The sequence below is a fragment of the Ophidiomyces ophidiicola genome (genome assembly GCF_022830035.1).
Source record: "Ophidiomyces ophidiicola strain CBS 122913 chromosome Unknown scaffold_22, whole genome shotgun sequence".
Lineage (NCBI taxonomy): Eukaryota > Fungi > Ascomycota > Eurotiomycetes > Onygenales > Onygenaceae > Ophidiomyces > Ophidiomyces ophidiicola.
Genome location: NW_026054662.1, coordinates 18,689 through 43,869, shown reverse-complemented (window position 1 = coordinate 43,869; position 25,181 = coordinate 18,689). Strand labels below are relative to the sequence as shown.

General features: G+C 47.2%; 7 protein-coding genes across 7 annotated transcripts; 2 read left to right on the top strand and 5 right to left on the bottom strand.

Annotated features, from left to right (window-relative positions):
• Nucleotides 1-870: 870 nt before the first annotated feature.
• Nucleotides 871-2,457, bottom strand: POP2 (CCR4-NOT core DEDD RNase subunit; the record flags this gene model as incomplete). Its single annotated transcript, XM_049253932.1, has 2 exons — nucleotides 871-1,872; nucleotides 1,942-2,457. 2 exons carry the CDS (start codon nucleotides 2,455-2,457, stop codon nucleotides 871-873), a joined length of 1,518 nt encoding a protein of 505 aa, XP_049107001.1.
• A 1,150-nt stretch (nucleotides 2,458-3,607) lies between these two features.
• Nucleotides 3,608-5,122, bottom strand: SQT1 (60S ribosomal subunit assembly or modification protein; the record flags this gene model as incomplete). The annotated part of the gene is made up of 1 exon (XM_049253931.1): nucleotides 3,608-5,122. One exon carries the CDS (start codon nucleotides 5,120-5,122, stop codon nucleotides 3,608-3,610), a length of 1,515 nt encoding a protein of 504 aa, XP_049107000.1.
• A 414-nt stretch (nucleotides 5,123-5,536) lies between these two features.
• On the bottom strand, nucleotides 5,537-7,569 carry LOZ57_004891 (uncharacterized protein; the record flags this gene model as incomplete). Its single annotated transcript, XM_049253930.1, has 6 exons — nucleotides 5,537-5,866; nucleotides 5,922-6,247; nucleotides 6,298-6,460; nucleotides 6,518-6,790; nucleotides 6,849-7,229; nucleotides 7,255-7,569. 6 exons carry the CDS (start codon nucleotides 7,567-7,569, stop codon nucleotides 5,537-5,539), a joined length of 1,788 nt encoding a protein of 595 aa, XP_049106999.1.
• Nucleotides 7,570-8,058: 489 nt separating this feature from the next.
• Nucleotides 8,059-8,721, bottom strand: LOZ57_004890 (uncharacterized protein; the record flags this gene model as incomplete). The annotated part of the gene is made up of 1 exon (XM_049253929.1): nucleotides 8,059-8,721. The coding sequence occupies one exon, from the start codon at nucleotides 8,719-8,721 to the stop codon at nucleotides 8,059-8,061; it is 663 nt and encodes a 220-aa protein (XP_049106998.1).
• A 2,424-nt stretch (nucleotides 8,722-11,145) lies between these two features.
• Nucleotides 11,146-13,642, top strand: LOZ57_004889 (uncharacterized protein; the record flags this gene model as incomplete). The annotated part of the gene is made up of 8 exons (XM_049253928.1): nucleotides 11,146-11,233; nucleotides 11,286-11,619; nucleotides 11,674-11,798; nucleotides 11,854-12,714; nucleotides 12,774-12,811; nucleotides 12,863-13,042; nucleotides 13,098-13,451; nucleotides 13,505-13,642. 8 exons carry the CDS (start codon nucleotides 11,146-11,148, stop codon nucleotides 13,640-13,642), a joined length of 2,118 nt encoding a protein of 705 aa, XP_049106997.1.
• A 745-nt stretch (nucleotides 13,643-14,387) lies between these two features.
• Nucleotides 14,388-19,937, top strand: TUS1 (Rho guanine nucleotide exchange factor; the record flags this gene model as incomplete). The annotated part of the gene is made up of 3 exons (XM_049253927.1): nucleotides 14,388-18,800; nucleotides 18,856-19,119; nucleotides 19,173-19,937. 3 exons carry the CDS (start codon nucleotides 14,388-14,390, stop codon nucleotides 19,935-19,937), a joined length of 5,442 nt encoding a protein of 1,813 aa, XP_049106996.1.
• Nucleotides 19,938-21,191: 1,254 nt separating this feature from the next.
• On the bottom strand, nucleotides 21,192-24,695 carry GYP2 (GTPase activating protein (GAP); the record flags this gene model as incomplete). The annotated part of the gene is made up of 1 exon (XM_049253926.1): nucleotides 21,192-24,695. One exon carries the CDS (start codon nucleotides 24,693-24,695, stop codon nucleotides 21,192-21,194), a length of 3,504 nt encoding a protein of 1,167 aa, XP_049106995.1.
• Nucleotides 24,696-25,181: the final 486 nt, after the last annotated feature.

Sequence of the window (25,181 nt, the reverse complement as noted above, 5' to 3'; positions counted from 1 at the left end):
GGGTCTCATTCTCATATCAGATAGATAGTATCGTCGATATTTATGCTGCCCAACATCCTCCGTGTGTCCGGTTGTGGCCATTATTCCTTTCCCGACTGACTGCCCTCTTGGATGGTCGTCGGTGGTGAGACGTGATAAGGGACTGTTTTGCCCAAAAAGGCTTAGCGCCGATAGCGGCCGGGAGGCTGGTGCGGCCACTGCACAGGTATCAGCGACCTGCCGGCCCAATCGCCGTTTTGTGATTTGGGAGGTACCGGGTACCCGATGGCGGATGAATGTCCTTGGATTCTGGCTGGGCACTCGGTTTGTACAACCGAAAGGGGCGGGCGGGCTAAAGGGTAAACCATGGAAGAGTGATACGAAGTCAAAGTCTGGACTGCATAGCGATTTACCAAGTTCCGCCCCCTCACAGCAAACAATCTAAACCCCACATTATACCGATTTCCCCGCATATCAACGAGATGAGAATGAGGAACCTGTCTATTATTATTTAGCACTTAATACGGGAGGTATTTCGAATAGATACCCGAGTCTAAGATCGTATCAACCCAGTGCAGAAGCGTCTTCTCATCCCCAATGAACAGTCCAGGTCCAAAAGACACGAAACGCCGGACAAGTCCTATATACAAGACGCCGACGCAAACCCCCAAAAATCGACGTTCCTTATCGTACGAGAAATCAGACTGACTCGCATCAACTAGAGCCATGTAACGCGTCAACAGGACGAGAAGGAGAAATAGAAATCAATAAATTGCTACATTTGAATTCACGCCTGCTCCAGCATGCCAACTGCAGAGTAAAAAGAGGACGAAAGCCTAAACCCAATACCCACTTCAAGTACCCTTTCAGATATGTTTCTCCATATCATTATCATGACCGTCCCAGTTGAAATGCTCCAAATACGCCGCCCCCGCCGCCGGGAGTTAAGTGCGATTGTGGACCTGGTGTCTGATTAGTATTAACAGCTGCGTGTGCAGTGGTAGGCGTGCTTGGTGTCGCTGTGTTGGAATAAATGGTCGCACCGTTGAGGTTCGGGGTTTGCTGTGGCTGGTTTCCTGTCAGGTAGGGCATCGCGGGTATTTGCCCATTTAACCCCCAGATCTGACCGGAATACTTTCCATTGTCGATGTTACCATTGAAGACCAGTTGTCGCATCTTCCAGAATATTTCGCCTGTTACAAGCGAATCTGAGCCAGCTTGATGTGCGATCCCAACACGTTTGACTCCCAATTCATCCGCGATGTCCTGCAGCCCAGACTTCTGCCCGAGGCTAGCAAGTATTTGCCCGGCCGCTTGCGAGAGAGGCGAGCCATTTACAGATTGATTCCGCCCTGCGTGCTTCATGAGGAATTTGATATCGTACAGCGAGGGAAAGAAAATCGCAAGGAGTTTATGGAATTCCTCTTCATCATCCGGCAGCGGTCTGCAGATCATTATTTTCATCAGATAGCCAAAGTCATAGCCAGAATGGAATGAAATCCAGTGTACATCGTCCAACAGGACTAATCCAGAGGTCATAAGTAGAGCTCCAAATTCTAATGGGTCAATCCCATTCTTCTCGTGGGTAGTAAAATCGATTCCGGCCTTAGCCAGCATACTGGTTGACTCTTGTGCGTACATGTCATTCTCGAGCGAAAAATGAAAGTTGAATTGCCATGTGCATGGAGCAGGAACGAGATGGGTGCCATTCGCTTGCATAGGACCATCGCTGGAATAAGCAGGCGGTACTTCTCCCTCCTCAGAGAATAAGGTAATACCAAGCTGTATCATCTTTAATAGATCGACATTACATCGTAGCGTCTGATAATGGTAATCTGCCTTCGTTGTGAAGGTGCCCATCGGCCTCGCAACGATACCAGGGAATTCCGTATCCTAAACGTCAAACCATAGTTGTAAGTATCCTGGCTTCAAATTGATAACTGAGACCACCATCTCACATACCATACTTATGTAGGGGTACTTCTCTATCAAGGCACGTAGAGCTTCCATCTCTTGCGCCAGGTTATGCTTCCATACGTCCCTTATTCTCGCTTTGTCCGTTTTCCCATCCATTACCATTCGGCCATCATGTACCAAATGCCCGGCTTGTGGCTGGGTTTGCTGTTGCTGCTGCATCTGAGCACCGCGTAAAAATCCCATCTGAGCGGCATGGCTTGCAAGGCCCGTTCCCCCGCCATCCGGCATACCACCCGTGGCTCCCCCGGCAGGAAATCCGCCCGCAGCCATCCCGTTCACCGTGGGTAACGAAAAGGGATTTCCATTAGTACTAGAGGCGCCATGGCCAAAGGCAGCGTGCCCGCCAAGCGATGAAGGGGGGATGGAAGCGCCAGCGGTTTGTGGGTGCGGACCATGGTGTTGTTGCTGCTGTGACTGCTGTTGCTGGAGGTGTGTTGGTTGAATATGAGCGAAGGGTCCTGCAATGCCTGACGGGCCATATCGACCCACAGGCGGTGGCATGCTATCTTAGGTTCTTCGAAGCCTCTCGGAACGTGATTGAAATGCCGAAGTGGGATGTCGCATGAAGAAGATTGGGCAAGAGTTGCTTTCCAGCAAATGAAAATTGGCTATAGCAGTTAATGGAGTGATCAAAGATATAGGCACTGAGTCTGGATATGCAGCGAAAACTTGCATAGTCCGTGAGAAGAACTCAAAGAACTCAAGCGGCTACGAGCTTCGCTGGGCAGCTGGCGGCGTTGCTTCTGTCGACAGCTTGCACAGACGGCAGCCCTGAGGCCGGGTCTAGTCATATTAGGACTAGCGCAAGAATGGCACTTCCGCCAATCAACGCTGCTTACTTTGCGATTTTGAAGAACCACGCCTGGTATGACCAAAGTCTGGTCATATCGATTGTGAGTGACCGCATGCTTTTTTGATACCTTTCCCTTCGGATATTGTCTTAAGCCTGTCTACTTGCTTCGTGTCCGCCGAAATGGCCCCCCCCAACCCCACTGGGTTCGACCTTCAGACCTTCAAAGCCGCATCAAACCCAAAGTCAATATGGGCTCAGAAAGACCCATGGAAGCGACGGTAGGCATTCCATTTTTAAACCATGTGTATTTACTATAAGATTTTCAAAAGGTTGAACTAACGGCCTTTTCAGTGAAGCATGGCGATATAGCGGACCTTTTTCGCGGATGAACCGTCTCCGAGGCAGTTTTCCAGGCCTGGGGATAGCGACAGTCGCTTTCGCAGCTTACTGTGGATACGAATGGGTATTCATGAAAGACGAACATCACGGTGATGGACATCATTGATCTGCAATTTTTGAGAGGAGAACCAAGTAGCAGACCTTTAAAGGATAGAGAAGGCGGATGCGGAATCAAACAACCATCCCGGTTTTGACATAACGAGGAGAATCATTTGGTGCCGTTCTAGCAGAATCTCAAATCAATCTCTCGATTCGACTTTTAAATGGTGCATTGAATTTATCTTTGACACTTCCTTTCCGACGAAATGTACATACACAAATACCATGGCTTCGATGCACAAGACTATACCCTACAAAACAATACATTTTCTTTTTCTTTTTCAACTTTTCATGTTACAGATAGGGGCGAGGCAGGCATTTGTTATTCTGCATCGTTATAAATTTGTCGATTTTTAGACTCTACTCTTCAAAAACCAATGCTACGCCGTCATCGCCGGCAGTTACTATCCTCTTACCTGCTTGGTCCCCTTGCACAAACCCCAGGATTCCGCCAGCTTGCTCTCCCTCCTCGTTCTCAGTAAGTCCTAAGTGTCCTTTCCATTCCTTCAATAGGCCAAACGCGGCTGCAGCAGTTCCGCCACGTGTATCCCATCGTCGTACCACGCCATCCATTCCAACTGAAGTTAACAGCCATGGCCTGCCGGAGGTAACAGGCGTTATGTTGGCAGAAGTCTTGGGATCTCGAACAAAGTCAACTTTAACCACTGCTGACTCTCCATGTGCGCCACGAATATGACGCCTCACAGCGAATCGGTGCGCTGTGTCGAACAGGACTATTGAGCCGTCCACGGAGCCAGCGGCGAGCAGATTAAGAGGAGGGGAAGAGAATGAAAGAGTTTCGATACCGTCTGGCTGTGCTTGGAGCGATGCTAGTAGTGTTCCTGCACCACCACCAGTCGAGCCAGCTTGAGCACCCTTTTTGGATGCTTGTTTGGGGTCTGGAATGCGCGGTAATCCGACGACTTTTATATGGCCTTCAGCTCCACCGACAACAGCGAATGTCCCAGAGGGAGCCACAGCAACGGAATATAAACCACCATCAACGGCGAATCGCTGGTCCTGAGCTGTCAGGGCGACCACAGTCTGCGCGCCAGCAGCGGAGGCAATACCAGCAGCCGATGCCGCATGGAAAACGTCATATACATAAAAACTTGCGTCTTCCGATACTGTGGCCAGTAGATTACCGTCTGGAGTCCATGCACCGGCAGTGCAGGACGCCGTATGATTGAAATAAGACGCTATTAGATTCAACGGCTCGTCATCGCTTGAAGTATTCACCTGGTATACCCATACGCTCCCATCGTTTGCGCCGAGGGCGACAACATTCAGCTTTTCTTCTGAACTACCCTCTGTCGCAGGACACGCTGCTAGCCAGTTTATCTCTTGCACTTCTTGTACTTCACCCATATATGTCCACGGGGCGCCAGCTGTACGTGGGTCTTTCCATGCTCTTAATTTTCCATCCAGCCCCGCCGTCAGCACGCTTTCACCCTTGGGTTCTGTAAAACAAACAGCGTTGACCGAATCTGTGTGCCCGTCTAACTGCATAATTGGCGTAAGCGACTCTCTCTCCTTTCTCAGTTCCGGTGTAGTTTCATAGCTGCTGGGCAGTAAAGGTCTATCGTCCTGTGGCGTTGAGTCGAACAGGTACGCAGTATCGTCGCCAGAGCCGGTGATAATAATAGATGGGTGTATGGGATGTTGCGCAATGCAGAATATCGAGTCTGTATGTTTATCAAAATGGGCGAGAGAATCATTTTGGAAGGTGAATTCAGAGTCTACATCGTCGGGGCCGTCTTCCATGGGTTGGTCATCGTCTGCCAGGATCTCTTCGGCGGCATCTGCAGGGTCAAGGAAGACCTCTTCTTTTTCTGCATCTGGGTCGGGGTCATTTGAACGGGGTGGTTGCGGCATCGTTGATTTGTCGCTCTATAGAACGCACCGTGTAAGATTTTCAAAAATGGAATTTTAGGTGAAAGAGGGGCAACGCGGGGTGGCTCCCGGATGAAAAAATCGAGTTGAGCAGTATATTAAGAACACACCTTGACATAAAACTAGAAGAAGGCAGAATCGCTGGGAATGCTTGGTTATATGGTGGTTTATGGAAGTGGATTATAAATCGAAATGCCATGGACAGAGAGCTAAGAAATAACGTACAATAACCTTCTACCTAGTTAAGCTACGTAGCTCACGCCAGGCGCGACCCTCTGTGTAAAAACAGAACAATCTATCTGTAGAATATCTCCAAAAGGAATACATAGTATGACAATTGCGCCTCACCTCGGATAGTCTTTGAGTGAAGTCACATCGGCGCACGTACATCAGCACTTATATTTTAGCACCAGCTTTGCGCCTGGACTCCCGCTCTTTGTCTCGCAGCAGACGCCTTAGAATTTTACCGCTGGGACTCTTTGGAACAGCATCCAAGAATTCCACGCCTCCCTTGAGCCATTTATGCCGCGACTTGTGATCTTCCACGTGCTTGTGGATGGCCCTGATGGTCGCGGCATCGTCTGAGCCTGCTGCAGGACTTTTCACGATGAAAGCCTTGGGTAGCTCGCCAGCGGAGTCGTCGGGGACAGGGATAACGGCGCAATCAGCAACCGCGGGGTGGGAAAGCAGATGCGCTTCGAGCTCTGCTGGAGCGACTTGGAGGCCCTGAAATACGAGCTAATTAGAACAAAGACGCGTGGACAGCAGGGAATACACGCACCTTAACTTTGATCAGCTCCTTTATACGGTCCACGATAAAGACATGCTCGTTGCCGCTTGGCGCAACGCGGATAACGGCTTCATCGCCAGTGCGCATCCAGCCATTCTCAATGAAGGTTTCATTCGTTGCTTTTTCATTGTTCAAATAGCCCAACACTACGGATGGGGACCTGACAACCAGCTCGCCGGGTTCATTGTAGCCTGTCAGCTCAACGCCCTCAGGCGATACAATTTTACACTCAAAACCTGGGAGAATGGAGCCAGAGGAACCGAGCCAAACATCATGAGAGCTTGTGGTACACACTACAGTGCAAGTTTCCGTCATACCTATGCCATGTTAATCTTTGCAGAAAGGGGTTGTCCGCTGCGATACATACCATAGCCTTGTCGAATCGACCAAGAAGGCTTCCAACTCTGCAATTCGTCCGCAGGCTCCTTGCCCAATGGAGCTGCACCCGTAAATATGGCTCTCACTGCACTGAGATCCCTCTTATCACATAATTGTTTATTTCGCAACATCGCAATAATGATAGGAGGTACCTGGAATCGAATAAGCGGACGGCTAGGTATGATATAAGAATGGCTCTCGAAACTCACAACATAAAGGGTGCTTATTTTATACTTTTCAACTGTATCGAGATATTGATTGATGTCAAACTTGGGCAAAACGACAAGCTGATCACCGCGATATGGCCCGAGATGGCACATAACAATAAGTGAGTATATATGACTTTGAGGCAGCAAACCAAGCGATATATCCGTGAACGGAGCTTGGCCAGGAAGTGTCAACGAAGATCTATACTCCTTCTCAAATGTTTGTACTTGAAGAGTGTTGGCAATGACATTGCGATGTGCGATTTTAACACCTTTCTGAAAAATTATCAGCATTTCATTACAACCAGCTTGGATATTTAGTGCTGGTGCCCACCGGTAAGCCTGAAGTACCGCTAGAATAGCACAAGAAAGCGGTTTGCCTGGCGGCCTGCCCTGGTGAAAATCTCAATTTCTCCAGTTTCGGCAATGAATATCCCTCGGTGATTAAATTTTCAAGGGTCTTCATCCCCTCCAAACCTTTCTCGGGTCCTGCAAATTGCGCCGGGAGATCAAGGATGTATATCCGATTGCGGGGTATATTTGCTTTTGCAGCAGCCTCCAAAGCAGCAGGCAGAGAGGGAATGCAGGTGAAGAGGCTCCGGGAACCAGAATCTTTCAACTGATAGGTGAGTTCATCGGTAGAGTACATAGCATTGGCAGGGGATGCAATGCCGCCGCATCGATGAATCGCCCAACAGAGGACAAGAAAGTCGATCTATGCCGGAGTGATGTTAGCCTACTCTCTCCGCAGGGTGATTTTCGGAGGCGGGATATCGTACGGTATTGAAGCTGTAGATACCCACGACTTTCTCCCATTCCGTGCCCTTGTTTGGCTGCCACCCAAACTCCTTCGCCAGTGCTCGGGCAAGGACGTCAACGCGTTCTGCTACCTTTTCGGCGGAGTAGGTCCGTCCGGTCATCCCACAAGTGAACGGGTCTTTCGACGACGACAACGCATGCCGGCCATACTTCTCATCGAGCATGAAATCACAGATCGCAACATCGTCAGGAATCGCAGGCAATTGGCCCACCCAGCTCGGAGCGTGGAAAACCATCGGGGCAAATGAAATATTGCGGATCTTTGTAAGGACAACGCCAGGCAACTACTTGCAAACAACAATGGACGGGCCACGGTAGGACAAAAGCCGCCGCAGAGTCACTCAAAAAGAGCTCCTCCGAGCTTGGGCCCGAGGTCCAACATGGGCTGGTAGATCGGTTCGGTATTATCCACGACTATGCCCGCCTCTTGGCCCCAGGCCGGTGGAGCGCGGCCACCCCGGTGTGATTGGTGCCCATACTCTGCGGCGAAACGAGAGAGTTCGGTGGTCTTGGCGTGGCCGGAGCGCGCGACAGCCAACACGCTGGGAACAGGCCGACGGAGTGCCCGAAACCATGGGAGCGGAGCAGGATATGGCTATTATTACCGCTGAATTGGGATACTTCGAATGTGGGATCAAGAACAGCTAGTCTGGGGTTTATGCGACAAGTTTTCGATTCCAGTTGAAGAGCCGCCTTAATACTCCGCACTCCGTACGATAACTAATTCAAGAACCCGTCTTTTGCGATAAATCCAATCTCTTCCACATCCCGACGTGAGAGATTCCCTCCTCGTCCCACACCCCCATACTCTTATCCGTCACAAACCCCATCCGTGCGTACAATGCTTCCACCTGGACCTGCGCGTGGACCAGGGCAAGTCCAGTCCAAGGTTCCGCGTCTTTACCCAGCGCAGAGACCACATCTTCCGGGTGGTCTATCGCCCAGTTCAAGGAAACATCCATCAGCTGGCGGCTGAGACCCTTGCCTCGATAGCCTGGCAATAGTCCAACTCTTGTCAATTTCACATATGGCTCCGTGTGCGTGTTGTGTTCTCCTGCGCTTGGGCGGGTTTCGTCTTCACCTCCGTTGCCCAAGAGGGTCTCATGTGGCGGATGAGGTGGCGGCACAAGCCGTATGACTCCGATGGGGACCTTTTGGTCCGATTGCGTGTCATACATGACCCAATGCCAGCTGCGAGGGTCGTCTTCATCGAGCTCGGATTCTGCAGAGCATCCTTGTTCTTCGATAAATACTGTGGTGCGCACACTCATCGCATCGTTGAATAAGGGTGGATTGCAGGACGGGGCGGGGTCAGACGGCGTCGGCCGGCGAATTTCTTTCCCGGGCGGTGGCAGCAGACGAAATTCATATTGAGGTCCGGGTGGCATTGTGAGGTTCAGCTTGCGGCTGGTGATTTCTAACAGTGACTTGGACGAAGATAATTATACAAAGTAGATTCAGCTCACTCGAGCACAGCATCTCAGGTTTCAGGGCATATCATATCCCACCCTTCTCTCCCGCCCAAATGCACACTCTCGCGAGGGATTCCGCCCTATGATCAGCTCCACAACTAGAACTGGGCAACGTCGCCACGTGATCTTTGAGAGGCCTGTCATAGCCCTCTGTTAAAACTCGATAACCCCCTATTGAGTTTTCCACCCACCGCCCATTGCGTGATGTTTGGTTCACATCCAGAACAATTTGCGGTTAACCTTTTGAGGCTGTGGTACATCTCCAGGCTACTTCTTAGATCCTCACTGGCATTGATTGCTGGATCCAGTGCTATCTCTTCTGAAATCACTCTCCTGTCGAATTTTCACTCCTAAATCTAGTTACCAGTTACTGTGTTTATCACCATTTTTTCGTCACATCTTTACTTTCGTCACAATACTTTCATTCACTACTTTGCAACTACCAACAATTCAGTATTGTTAATCCACAATTTTTTGCTTCCAGTTAATGTTTCGACGAAAACATCCTTGATATAGCTCTAATTTCCCTTGTATTATCATGCTTATAGGATATTTCCAACTGCCACTACTGCACAGAGACCTATAAATCCCTAGTATTCTCTGGGCGGCTTCTTTTTCCCCTTCTATCATCTAAACCTCACATAAAAAACCAAGTTTAACAGAACCTTGCTACAATATACTATTACCTTGACTAATGTCTACATACTACTCTTTCGCAGTTTCAATCAACCTCGAGGCGCTCGTTATAACCAAAACAAAGGTCATAGAGATGTCTTCTTTGTAAGACAAAGATATTTAGATAATGCTAATGAAAATACTATGAGCTTCAATATGGATAATGACTATATTAGCGAATTACACCCTACAGAAACTCTAAAAACTCTAGAGCGGTTAAAATAGGTCTACATACGAGACGTATAACAATCATACTAGCATATCGATAACTGCTCTAAGCCTGCAATATAATATTTCATACAAACCGGACAGCTAGCTGGACAGTGACTCTTGCTATATTTAAGAGGGTCTCCAGATAGGATGGACAAGATGGCCTGCCGTTGCTCAGCGGCTATTTCCACGGCCATACCATGCAAAGGTGGCTACTACACTCTTCTTAAATATACAGAACTGGTGTTCTTAATAATTTGATGAGGTGTGGTTACGGAGTACAGAGTCAAGACAGAATCGGAAGCTAACCGCCCTTGCCAAGACTTCTTACACCCCTTGGCCATATTGAATGCTTAGGCTAACGGCTTTCCCTCCCGTCATTCCAATATCAGATTCTCAAATTAAATTGAAAATTACCTAGAATTACTATTTAAACCCTTTGGCTTCCATTTGCTTAGCTAAGCAGCATCATAGTGACGATGGCAAAACTCACCATGGGTATGTGAGCACCAAGAAAAACATGGAAGCTCCGGGTACAAACCATGGCCGACGAACGCATAATGCGAGTCATCGTCGTCTTTCCGAATTCTTGGAACTTTTGGCACCCTCTCACAATCTTCGCAAATTTTCCATTTTCTGTTCAAGACCTAACGGCCAAACGATGCTTCTCATACCAACCATTTTCGAAAAGGGCTGGTTGGTTGGATCGTTTATCTTATATTGCCGAATATAAAGAGACACAGCTTACGGCTGAAAATACGGGCTAATATTCTATAAAGACAATATTTTATCGACGCGGGTGCCACGCAACCCGAATATACGCGCATAGTTGAATATATAACAAGTCAGTGGCTTTCTCTCCTAACACGTACATTGTTCTATTCTTCGGCCAAAGATCCATCATATTATTTGACGTGATCGGACTGATGGCTTTAAACATTATACCATGGTGCAAATTATCTCCATACAAGACATTATCTGAGCTCTGTGAAAACTCCTAATATCACGTGCTGTTGATATTTTGTTCTAATCATGCGTTTCTTGTTTGTCATATTCACTGTTGTGTCCTGCTTCATTATACCTCCTACTACGCGATTTATTAACATCTTCATTCTTTCACGATATTTTCGCTCTATCACCGCAAGCATCATTAGTGGGAGCCAGTATTTCTCGCAATGTCTATATATATTCCAGCGAGATCCTGGAATTTTACGATTCCTAGAGCTCGATTCCTCATTTATCTAGCCCGTTCACGCATTTCGAGGCCGTTCTCAGTATTTTTAACTAACTATCCGTATCCACTCACCCTTTCCAGATACCAGAGCTACAACGCCATTCCCGGCGTCAATCCTGAAGGCAACATTTTGGGCTAGCTATCTATTATTTAAGGGTTTACAATTTCTGCAAAGTATATCCTGTCGCAATTTATATCTCATCAATTTAACCGCGAGACCCATGGCAATAACTCGTGCTACTAGCCAAAATGGCAACAATAAGCATCCTACCTTAAATGGTGGCATAACTAAGATACGAGGGCGGAAGGGTATGCTAAGTTTTCTTCGTTACTACTGTCTGCTATTAACTGACTATTCCAGCACACGACAAAACTGAGCAATCATTATATTCTCAAAACTTCGATGTGTATGAAGATGAGGGCTTAGTGTTTAGTTATCCACCACCTCGTCGGTACTCCTCTGAACTAAGTGCTCCGCCTATCATACTTTTAGAGGACAACTCTTTACGACCAGAGCCATTCGGCGTGCCACCAGCATGGGCAGCTCACCGTCCTGAGCTATGCGATTCTTTACCATGGTTCCGCTCGACTCAGGGTGGATGTTATCACCTGGACGGCATTGCATTTGGTATGCTCATTGACGGCGATTCTGGTAAAAGGGCATACCTAGATCATGAAGTTGTAATTACCAGAGTGTACATTTAATACTGGAATTATAATAAAATATTTGATGGCTGACTAGTTTCTAGGGGCGGTGGTTGCTCGAAAGAAAACGGCGGGCTCGTTCTTAAAAGGGATATTGATGATAGGAACCATGCTTTTACAGCACTTAGGTTCAACTGGGAACATGATATCCCTGTCGGTGTTATTATTGGTAAGACACTCTAAATAACGAGATACTCAATTTATGCCAGGCTGATTGTATATAGGTGATCGTAATACTGTCTGCGAAACGAAGATGCCTTATCGATACAATGTCACTGAATTTTTTCGGATTACCGATATCTGGTTTGAAAGAATTGATGGCCGACTGGGGGCGCAAGTACGCTTGGAGAAGTTGTCTCTCACATCTAAAAGCTGGTGGGCTCCGAAGGATATCGAAGAGCCACTCCCCATAAATCTACGTACTGATGCTGTGCCGCCTGAACTCCCAGCCTGTGACTTTTGTAATGCCCATAGCCGCAAAGTTTATGATGAAGGGTGGATGTGCTTACAGCCAAGCTGTCCCAAATTTTGGACTTTGAAAGGAGGAGAGCCGCCGAAAGAATTGACCTTTGCTCCAGCATTCCTGAGAATGAGATCCCAAAGTTTAAGGTCAATAGTGCCTCAGCATAGTTTGGTACCAAATCTCCTTGAAACGTTTCCTCGAGATGGAAAATATTCTCGAACTGCGCGTGTCATGTGGAAAGGGATTGTGTGTCCAAAATGCCAAAGATGTGTTGCCAGAACACTTTGGAATGGCTGGGTTTGTCCTTTAGAAGATAAAGGCTGTGGGTTTTCTTATTTTGATACTCCTGATCCTGTCGAATTAAGGACAATTCTTTCTGAATTTGAAATGGGCGCCGTCGGCCATCGTTATCCGGCCAACAACAAGTTGGCAATCCGGCCGAAAATTCAGTACCTCAAGAACTATCGTGTCGATACTTATGACTTGGGGATGGGCAATATCTTATCTCATTTTGCTGCAAATAACACCGTCAACTGTGCCGATGGCGGCCCTAATTTTTTATTTCGAGAATTATGTATGCAAGACATTGGATTGAAGCGACACAAGCTTAAGGCGAGTGTTGGTTAGTACCCATTTTTATACTCCCCTATATATATGCCTGCTGATGCCGTAACCGAACAGTCAAGAATACTCTGACCTCACATTTCGCTGTTAACTTTGTAGGTTGCATGTATGCCCCCGCATTTAGACTGTCACTTATATTATTTTAGGGTATGCCATATAAATATATCGTTGCGGTAGAATCGAAATCGTTTCAGGATACTCCCCCTTTTTTACTTCAAGCCCTTGGACGCCTTACCTGGGCTGTCCGAAAGACCGTGCCTCCTGCCGAATTCCAGCGACCTAATGAGCTGCTTACACTTGGCTACTTTGAAAAGATGGCCATTAATGTATGTATAAAAGCTAATTTGTGCCGTTTATTTCGACATGTCTGACTTTCTTTAGTATCATGATGACGGGGAAGACACACTTGGGCCGACGATTGCGACACTATCACTCGGAGTGGAAGCGACGATGCTCGTGCGACTAAAGCAGAAGTATTTTAAAGTACCAGAGCAGACCAGCAAAAATTTCGAGATGGAAGATCTTGTCCTACCCAGTTGCTCAATGGAGGCTGAGCGGCGCGAGCTTAAAATCCGGTACGAAAGTCAGCAAATATCTCGTAACGAATATTGGAAAAGACTAGCACATTTGCGGGGAAGGAATAGGAGACGGGAAGCAAGCCCGTTTTGCTCCTTGGAGCTCCATCATGGCGACATGGTTGTCATGCATGGGGCCAACCTGCAGAAATATTATGAGGTAGGGCTGGAATCGTCAGTTTTCCAATGAAATCGGAACTAATGGATCACTAGCACTCCGTAACACCAAATGGACAGCTTCGGTTCGCGTTAACAGCCAGATATGTCATGCCAGAAAGGGTCGAGCCAGAACATCACTGGAAGGGAGACTACGAACCCAATCCTGACTACGAGTATGACGGCGACGAATGATGTGCTGGCTATATATATATATATATGTACATTTCCGCCTTATATATGTCCTTCATTCATAGTCGTGAATATCTGTTGTCCTCCATTACTAAGGGCGTATGGTCTTTCTGGCATCAGCTGTGATGTACGGATGGCTTTCTATACTTCTAAATATTGAAATTCATGCAGTTGGTATTTGGGCCGTTGCTGTATTTTTGCAAGGTAGACATTTAATATCAATCTCTAGCACATCTGTAATGTACTATACTTCAAGACAGAATCTATTCCTAGGATGCCACCGTGTGGCCCTGACATGCCCCTAAAACAAGCAGATTAGATAAGAACTGCGGGGGTTAGTCAGCCAAGCGCGCTAGGCCCTGTTGGGCGGCGGAGGAGGCTCGCGGGCGATGGAACCTCGCAGCGTCCCGTCATTAACTCGCTGGCGCACCACATCTCAGCTGAGGCCGCTCGTTTCGCTCGTTTCCACCCATGTCCGCTCCTTAAATGAACCTGCGCTACTTTTTAAGCCACCAACGATCGTGGGCTCGCGAATCATTCGTTCTAGCTCCGCCCTGCGAAACCCCCTCCCACGCCAGCTAGAACTATCCCTGTGGCTCGTTTCCATTGCTTGGCAACTCGCCCTAATCGATGTCGAACTCGCACGCGTCCTTCGTTCTTTTCTGAAAATTTCTCCAGAGCTCGTCTGTTCTGAGACCCCAAACCCATATTAATGCAGCTCTAGGTGGTTGCGGTTCTTTGTCGCGCAATGGCATACCAGGAGAACATCCAACAGCGCTTTTACAGCCAGACCGGCAGCTCTGAATCGCCGTCCCATGCGCAGACCCAATACTCATCTGTTCCTCAACTTGCTGCCCAGCCAAACCAACCCGCTTTGCGACGCACTCCAAGTTACCAATCCGGCGATGATGCAAGCTACTTTCACGAGACACCTGGAAGCGGGGGATCGCACAATCAAACTGGGCGGAGCGGGGGGCAGTCGGCATATGGCGGAGGCGGCTCGCAAAGTACTCACGGCTCAAGGCACTCGCAGTTTTCTGTCGGCAGTTCTCAACATTCTGTGATGAGCCAAAACTCATCGCATGGCTCAGCGATGTCTGGATATCAGCATCAGTACCAGCCGACTTCGTCCCTATCGCCAAATCAATCTTCCTACAACCCGCAGCAGTTCGCGACGCAACCATCGCCGCCCTCCTCGTCCCAGTCGAGATATAACCCCCAAGCGTTCTCAGCGACCAGCATGACGCAATATGGAAGCTACCCCTACCAACAGTATAATCCCGCGGCATACCAGTCTCCGACAAGCTCTTACCAGCCCTCCCAGCCGTCCCCGAACTTCCAGTGGCAGACCCCTCAGACACCACACCCATATGGGCAGTCTTCACAGCTCCAATACCAACCATCTCAGTCCCACTCCCAAAATAATCCACGACCCATGCCCATGCGATCGCACGATTCACCTTATACATACCCTTCGCCTCAAACCTCCAATCCCCCCGCGCACCCATCTCTCGGATACTCACCAAGTGTTTCGCAGCATCTAGTGACCTCCCCGGTATCAACCGTTAATCACAACTACTCTACCTTACCTCCTCTCCCCTCCACTGTTTCCTCAACATCGAGTAACTCTTCCAATGCCACTTATCCGAGAACTTTCCAGCAGCCGCATCATTTACCTAATCCTCCCCCTCATGCTACAAGCCCCAATGACTCGGGCCCGCGACCCCCCGCTTATCGCCCACAGAACGAAGAGCCACCGTACCGCAACAGGCCCTTGTCGCTATCAGTCTCATCTCAACTGCCTTCAATGACTCCCGCACCACTTCCCCCACTCCACCAAGCCCAGCCAACATCCCCAAGACGTGCTGATACCCAGAATCGCCACCCACAGGCGCGCCCATTGCCAGGCCCCCCAATCGATTCTGAAATATTTCATCCCAGCAGGCCAGGTGCATATAATGCTAGGTTCGAGAATGAAATAAGCTATGAAGATACCATGAAGGAGGTTGAAGCCGCGATTATGGAAGGAAGGCCCACAAATACTAGGCGCAACAGCTCTCGTGCTAAGCACTCAATCCAACAGCAAGCCTCTATACAGGAGGGGGATGAAACTTCGAGAACCTCTCCAGGCCGCCTCCGTGTCTCCCCCGATTTTACACATAGCCACACGAATGGGCATGAGGATATTAGTGCAACTGGCACAGGACAATATGTCAATTATACTGCGTATAGTGATGACAGTGAAGCTGAGGCAGCCGCTGGGCTGGCGGCTTTACGAATGGCTGAGGAGGAAGAGGCGGCCCTTCGCGCAAGACGAAATACACACTCATCAACGATAGCTCCGTATTCATCACAGCATAATTATCGGTTATCGCCCACCGATGCTGTTGGGTCAAGCAGCGATGGGGACTATCGCCGTCATGATATGGCTCTTTATGGTGGAAGTCACAATGCGCAAATGCAATATGGCGAAACTTTTGTCGCGGACTCCACTGTTAATCAATCTGCACTAAGGTCCAGCTCCCATCGAAGCTCGAATAGATCAACGGAAGACAGCGCAAATGTTTCTGACTATGAGTACCCTAATATTGATGATGACTCTATCCACCCTTTCCCTTCTTTGGCCCCAATAGCTCGAGTGGATACTTTTGGGACCGGAGGTTTGTCCGAGCCATCGCTTAATACTAGAAGATTAAGCTTTGATGATGGTGATGAGGTTACTCTTTCAGGCAGAGCCGTTCAGTCCAATTCATTTGGCGCCACCCCAGAGGAAGGTGAACCACAAGACCTATTTTTCCACCCGGGGATGACTGGTCGGCCTCTGCCCCCGCCACCTGTGAATACCAATTTAGCACCGCATCTTATACCTGCTGGGACTTATAGAACCCATGATCATGCTCACCCAGATCCCTACGGTCAATATCCAGAGGGGTATTATCCAGTAGCACCCGGAGACGTTCTTCAAAGCAATGCCGGGTCTACAGTCCCGAGATCAACATCCTTCACTGGGCATACTGCTACACCCCGGACGGATCCGATTATTCGGTCCAAGACTGATGCTGATAAGGTTAAATTGAAACAAGCTTACGATGCTTCAGTATCCTCTCCTTCGGCACCCATAGACCTACCAGCAATCCCGGCTGGGAAGCGTAAAAAATTTAGCCCATCGAAACTGTCAACAGAACAATTCAGAAGGTGTACTGAGCCTTGGGCACTAAGTGCCATTGCTGCCTGGGTGAGAGATCTGAGTGAAGATGAAACAGACCTTAAAGAGCAGGCCATTGTGGATGCCATTGTGGCCTTGTTCACACATAAAGTTCCAACTATGAACACCGCTGATGCTGAAACCCTTGGAGCACGCGTTGTAAAGGGCATGCTGGATGCTGGTGCCCTGATTGAAGATGAGGAATGGGTCAAATTTGGAAGTGGGACAATATCTGGTGTCTTGTGGCAGATTACTGGCCAGGGCTGTTATTCATCTCGGCTTCATGTAGTAGAAACTGAAGTTTTTGGCAGATGTTATTCTCATCATTGTATGAGAACCTTGAAGAAGATCAATCTGCATTCACATGTTATGGAGCCACAAAAGAAACTCGAGGACTGGGCAACTTTCTACAAAATTGGCAAAGATGTGTTCGAAACACATTCCAAGAAGGATATTGAATTGCAAAACAATCTGCACGAAATTGTGACTACAGAGGATTCGTTTATCTCGCAGCTTGACGTACTGCGAACACTGTACCGAGACCATCTCGCAGCATCTGATACTATCCACCCTAAGCGGCGAGATAGGTTCTTGAGGGATGTTTTTGGCAAGGTGGATGCGGTAAAGAGAGTCAATGAAAACTACCTTCTCGCCCAACTCAAATATCGCCAAAAGGAACAGGGGCCATTTATCGTAGGATTCAGCGATATTTTCCGGGAGTGGATTCGAAAGGCTAAAGCTGCCTATATTGACTATGCTGCTACGTTTCCCAATGCCAACTACCTCTTCAGACGCGAAGCGGAGACAAATTTATTATTCCAGCAATTCTTAAAGCAGGCAAGAGAAAACAAGTTGTCTAACAGATTAAACTGGGACACTTATTTGAAATCCCCCATTACGCGTATCCAGCGATACACGCTACTTTTGTCTACTGTGCATAAGAACATGGCCAAAGACTGTGAAGAGAAAACAAATCTATGGCAAGCAATTGAGGAAATCAGGTTGGTGGCAATGGACTGTGACAACAAAGTCGGCGAGATGACCAAGAAGGTTGACCTGAGGGAACTTGGTGCAAAACTGCAACTCCGCCCTGAAATGAGACACCTTGTTGAATTGAATTTGGAACATCTAGGCCGCGAGATAATTTACCAAGGAGACCTTCAGCGACCAAGAACTAAACGATTCAATTGGGTCGACACCCGTGCTATTCTATTCGACCACTATCTTGTACTGGCAAAGATTGTCACGAATAGGGATGTTACCAAGTCCGTCAAATACGAAACTTATGATGTATCTAAATTGCCAATCCCCATGGACTTACTGATTCTTGAAAGCTCAGATGATGACCCTGTCATGAAGTCTGCTGTCAAAGGAATAACGGTCATTGCTGCGCCTCAAAAATCTGGAAGTGGACCAGGAATGCTGAGCCATGCGAGCACGAGCAGCTCCACCAGCTCCGGAATTTCCGTTAACTCTGGCAAGACCATAGTTTCCAACACAGTAATTGACCAGCCCAAGGATGATAAAATCTTGTACCCCTTCAAGATCCGGCACCTTGGACGACCAGAAGTCTTTGTTCTATATGCAAATACAGCTAAAAACCGGCGTGAATGGTGTGAAAAGATTCGAGAGGCAAAAACAAAGCATGCGGCATCTCTATACGCACAAAATGCAGAGCCCTTCAGATTGCGCGTTTTATCGGATTCAGCTTTTGCTTATTCCGAGATGGCTGTTGCGCCAAAAAGTGTCGCAATACACGGTACACCGTTGGATAGAGCGATCCAAGAAGTCGAGGCCAAGTATGCTGGTAATTTGTCACGTCCTCTACCAGTCTGCAGAGCATCTGTAAACTGCGCGACCGTGTTCCGTTTGCCTAGCGACCGTAAAATGTGCGCGGTTGGAACTGATTACGGTGTTTACATATCCGAATACAATAATCCTCGTGGATGGACAAAGGTAAAATGACTCATCACCAACAAGAGCTCTAGAATGCTGACGACTTTCACAATAGGTCATCGGAATGATGCGAATAACTCAAATTGCTGTATTCGAAGAGTTTAATCTTTTCTTGTTGATTGCTGATAAATCTTTAATTGCCTATCATCTCGACGCCATTTGCGTGGAGAAAGGCGCAGCCCCTCCTAATGATTCGCAACGACGTGCTCCACAAAAACTATCCGGCAACAGAGAAGTAGGCTTCTTCGCCGCCGGTCGAATGAAGGACCGCGCTCTCGTATTCTATAAGAAACGCGATGGCATTTCTTCGACTTTCAAAGTATGTACTTCTTCCTCTTCCATCATTCCTTCATACTGACGTTAACCCTTTAGGTTTTGGAGCCCGTCATTCAGAAGACATCGTCCACTAAATCTCGCTTCTTACGTAGAGGCAATACTGACTTTTTCCGCGAGTACGACGAATTTTATATCCCAGCGGATAGTTATAGCATTAATTTGTTCCATACTTCTCTTGCCATTTCAACTGCGCGAGGAGTTGAGGTTCTAACACTCGACAAGAAGCAGCCATGGTCTGTGCCCAATCTGCGATCTGATCAAGCCGAAGCTCAGGCACACCTCACAAGAATTTCCAACAGAATCAAGGATCTTCGCCCGCTAGGCATGTTCCGTCTCAGCGAGAGTGAGTTTTTGGTGGCTTTTGAAGAATGTGCTGTCTACGTCAATAAGCACGGCGACGTAAGTCGCAGTGTGGTTATGGAATTTGTCGGGAGGGCGCATTCCGCGTGCCTCAATGGAAAGTTCCTCATCCTATTCCACGATGATTTTGTTGAAATTCGAAATGCAATGAATGGCCGTCTGAGGCAAGTTATTGCCGGCAAAAACGTGTCACTCCTTGACGATGGTGGAAACTGCAGCAATGCAGTTGGAGGTTCGGCTCAGTCGGCATTATCATCGATTGCCGGCAACTTCAATGATGCTGCATCCATTGCAACTCTGAGCGGTGGGATGAACGGGCTTGGTCTGTCAACTGGATTTAGTACCGTGCCTCGGACGGTGAAGATTTGCATGCAGCACCCTGCGTATGAAAGAAGCCAGATAGTTGTTGAACTAATTGAAAATGAAGGACAAAAGGATTAAAGAAAATACTGAGTTTGGAATACTTTTCTTCCTTTTCTATCGAATGGGAGTTTTTAGTTATGATTTTACGACAGTTTTGCGACACGAAAGGCCCTTATCTTTTACTGAGGAGGATTTTAACTAAAGGGGAGGCTAATGTTTACTGTTTCGGTTTCAGTTCATTTCGCCTGTCTCGGGTTTAGGGTAATGTTGGATTATGGAAGACTTACGGTTAATGATTTCGACATTTCTTATGACAGTGACTTGGTTTCATTTTGATATAATAAGGGTGATACATGGGCACTATGCAAAGGAGGCTACTTTTTGAATTTCTGTTATTGGCTTTTAATGGTTTCTCTTGTGCTAATTATTGGGTTTTTAATTCTTCCCCCCTTTTCGTCTTCAGCAAACCACTTTTGGTTCGGTTCGGCTTGTTTTTCAACTATCATCTTAAATCTTACTACCATACCATCGGCAAAAACAAAAGAAACGGAAATCTTTTTTCAGTAATCTAGTTACCCAGTTGATATGAAATAGTTTCTGTGCATCATACCACTTAACATTTTATTACTATTTATTTTGTTGTTCATAATTCCAACCACAAAACTTTGCCAGATGAGATAGTTCGTTACCATTGTTGAATGCTACATATAGTTGTGTATTTGGTAGGTAATGTTTAACGTAGCCAACAAAATTTCGCATAGAAGTACAGAGTATAGAATGGTACATATATATATTTAACAAACAAGCAGTAGTTCCTAAAGAGTTTGGGCTTTTTGTAAACTCCATTGCTCTGAAAAAAAGTGATGGCACAGACCCCAACTTCGTGGGACAGAGACTTTTAAAATGCAAATTTAGGAGGCCAGCCGGTATTGTCGTCGTGAGAACGAAGTTCTGCTATATTTCCCGTATTGCTTATAAAGATTTGCTAGGTTTTCTTTCATTCAGCGTCAAATAGCATACAAAGTCATCTAAAATGTCTATTGTGATACTAAAAAGTATTTGACTTAGCGGGAAAAAACCAAAGCAAAGGCATGAATTGCTCCGACAAGCCAGCGACCCCAGCTAAATACTCTAAATCGTGCCAATATGGCTCCATCATCAAACCCAGGACTCACTCGCTCATAGCATTAAGTTTACATAGTGGATACATATATAAAGCAGATAGAAACAACTAGAATTTCAGATGCCTGGTATGTTATGCGCAACATCAAGGCCCCTAACAGGTGCCGAATAAACAATAGTCATGGAGGGGGGCCATACTGTAGTGATGCTTTAAGAATCAAATTCTACCTTGTTGACACCGCCAGTAATTGGTCTCCTTTCGTCACCACTGACCGTGGGCGATGAAGCTGATGGCAGAAGTTGGTCCTTTTCATCCCTTTCTTTGACACTCATAGCTTCAGCGCCTTCGAGAAGATCTCTATCCCTGTCTCTCGCCATATGAATGGACCTATTATCTCGTTTGCGCCCATCATACAGTCCATCATCATCATCTTCGTCTTCATCATCTTCCGTATTTCGACCCAGTGCGTTTCGCTCCATCTCGCGCTGTGCTTCGTCCATTCTTTTCTTGACTTCGGCGGCCATACGCATACCGTCAGAGACGATATTATCTAAAACACCGCGCAGTCCTTTATGCCCGGGTGGTACGATGCCGCCAGATGCACCGGCAACCGTGGCCGTACCACTTACTTGAGCGATGGGAGGACGTGTCCCCAAATTTGCGAAAGTGGTAAGATTTGAGGAAAGGGATGCCGACCGAGACGTAGAAATGCTTTGGTCAGAGAGGTGAAATGACTGCGGGAAGAAATTTTCAAAAAATTGTTCAAGTAGTTCATCAGCCAGTATTACCATGCGGAAAGTTGGAAGAGTGATATGAAGTGGATGGGCCGGATCAAGAGCGATATTAGCCGTCTCACTAGCTCGCTTGGCCTGATGAATTGGTGCAATATCTGATGCTGAAGGAGGTATATGAGTAGTTGTGGATGGTGGTGCGGCGACATGACCTTTTTTGTCGTCACCTAAGTCTGAGAAATCATCGTCATCGTCGCCGATGCTGAAAGCATCAAGTTTAGCATTTGCTTCTTCGAGATCACCCACCACGGTGTTGTCTTTATTTTGAGGATGGCTTGGATCTGCATATTCAAAACATCTTTGAATGAAGTCACTGACGCTTCCTAAGAATTTTTCTTCCGGTGTTAAGTTGTTTCTTGTTCGTATTGACATATGATCTTGTTCCTCAGACTGAGTCGAAATAAGCCTCCCTTCGAATCCACGGCGGGATAAGAATAAAAGGGCCTCTGACATCCGTAGAATACCTTCTCTATCGACCTGCCCAGTCCCCTCATCATCATACAGACTGAAAAAATAGTTGATAGTGTTCATGATATCTGGAGTCCCTTTTATCTGCGCCAGTCCATTCACCACATTTTGAAGACTGAGCCCCTCGTTCGTCTCAACACGCCATTTAGCAAAGAGTCTCCGAATGAAGTCATGATCAGCAGGCTCTCGGTAGTTACCACTGTCGAAGGACTTTGTGCTACCTCTAATACTGGAGTCACGATATGGGCTCTTGTCCCTATCTGAGAACGATTCTTTATGTGAGGAGCGGGGGGAGTCAGCAACAGCCCATCTTGCCGTGACAGCTAGGAATTCGCGGAAGCCATCATAGTCCATATGTGTAGGACTCGGGCCGAGTCCTACTCGGCCCACTTGAGTGTCGACATTTGAAGCCATGACTGAGTAACGAGCAGAACTCTTCCTATTCTCTTTCTCTTTTCGTCGGTTTTCCTCCTCAACGAGTTTTGTCCGCTGTTGCCGATCATAGAGAATTTCATAAAATCGATCGTAAATCGCTCCTAAGTCGTTCACGCTCAGTTTCTTGCTTTCTGGTCCTAGATTTCGAATAGAGGTTCGCTTAGCGAATCCTTCTATACTATCCAAAACTGAATTTTTGTGCTTAGCTCTCTCTTCAACGATAGTAGCATGGGTTATTCCAGAAAACTCTTTGAAAGCTACCACCATGAGTTCCTGAAACCGAGTGATAGCGCGAAGTTTCGAATTCTCCGATCGCGGATGAGCCGATTCGTCGAGCCGTGCAAAATAAGATTTAAGTATAGATATAAAAGTGCCGTCATCCGTAACATCCAGCAACTCCTCGCCGTTAATTCGCAAAATTGCCAAGCCTACCTGAAATAATACCTTTGGACCTTCAAGGAAAAATACGTCTAAAACACGAAAAGCAAACACAAGGGGCATTGAGTTAATATACAGGGAGAGAAACCAGGGAAGAGATACGACTGAAAGTTGAACATCTGATCGCACCAAATGCTCCCATAACACGGGCATTGTTTTCTCGACAAGAGATTCAAATACCTTCTGGTCTAATAAGGTTCCGTACATGGTAGTAGAATAATAACCTGGGAGAAGGCGGTCGCATAGAACCGATAAGATGAAAAAAGCTTGAGCTTCAGACATGTAGCTATAGAAGTTAACATATGTTGCATTCACAGGTAGTATGGCCACTAACATCAATAAAGCCGCAACAACGATATTCATTGCTTGGCAGTATCCGACCTCTTCATTTGTCCAACTGTAAGCTGTCAATACTCTCCGAAGTCGTCCAATGCCCTCTTCACTCTGAAACCCAGGGTATTCTGGGAGGCTGCGGTTAAGGTCTTTCTCTATTTCATCGATTGCAAGAGATTCCCTGCCGGAAAATTTGACTAATGTCTCTTCATATAAATTTGGAGATCTCAGTCGGAGATAAAAAGATCCCGAAGTAATTTCCCATATTTCACCGCGTAATCGATTTGGGAGGCCCACACGAACAAGTTTATGAAACGTAGGCTGGCGGATTATTGTTGCATTGCGACCATTCTCTAAAGTTTTTATAACGTTAGCACCGGGTTCGAATCCTTGAGGCGTAACAGGCATACCTTTGAAGTACTCTCCCCACAGCCTCATCTTACTACGGTCTCTGAGCTTTCGTGCATCGCCAGGATATCTGAAAACCAAACCTAGGCCAGTGTCGGGTGGCTCCCTCGGCGTTGATTCAGGCTCAGCCGCATCCTTGGCTTTACCTCCTCTCGCAGCGGTAAACATATATTCCGAGTGACACTCTGCAACAACACCCCGTAAGCTATCTACTTCTTTCATGCTTTCTCGTAATCCCTTTTTCAGTCCATTGCAAAACCGCTCGCAAGAAATGCGGCTCCCAATAAGATGAAGGGTAAACTTTTGAGGCGTCGTATGTGTATCTTTGCCATTTCCCTTAGTGAGAGCCCCGTTCCACGTCGTCAATGCAAGAGAAAACACATGACCAAGGCTATTCAATCGCTCTACTCTCCGTATAGAGCATAGCGGTATGGTGAACCCGTTCCCTGATGGACCGGTCCCGTTTGTCTGTCCAGTAAATGTCGAGGATGTGCTAAAGCTTGCGGATTGCAAAAAGCTCGATGGCTGCGTGGAAAAGCAGAGGAATCGTTCGCTTAGGTGCAACCTCCCCTCGTATGTGTTCCCTGGACGCCCCGCACCTTGTAACCGTTCAGTTTGTAAAGCACTGGAATTCGTTGATGGAAAAGAGTAAGGAATAGGTAGAACAAGCTCCGCTGTAATCTCTTGCAGCGGATTCTGGGAATCTGGGAGTCGGAATTGTTGACGGAACAATGATCCCTTCGAGGAATTGCGATCTGGAGGCGTGCTGGTAACAAAGGCGAAGTTGGCGGAATCGACAAGTGACTGGGCCTTCTGAACAAGAGACGAGAGCTGGAACATGATTTTAATGATGCGTATAAAATGGCCATAAAATGGTATCGCCCGCCGACTTATCTGCCAGTATGAAGCAAGCTGCGAATGTATGGGAGGTTAGGAAATCGAGGTTCCGTCGTAGGAGTCGAATAACATCATAAAATGCAACCTGTCTATATGAAAAGAAAGGGCAGAAACCGCAAACTTCTCGATATTTCAAGCCATGATGCGAAAACTATGATACACTCTGGGATGAATATCGCGAGCTGTGTCTGTTGCTCTCCCCTACATGAACGCCCTCCGCCACTCAGCCCAGCGGAGACTCAGGCGCCGGACTCGGGGATACGATATTCCGCTACTACGTACACCGGAAATAGCACACACAGACTTAGGCGTAGAGAGACTAGGATATAAAGACGTTTGACAAATAGTGATTATCCATAATACAACGAGCTTTCGGATATACTAAAGATGAGAGAGCGAAGAAAATACGCAAAACCTGTAACCCTAATA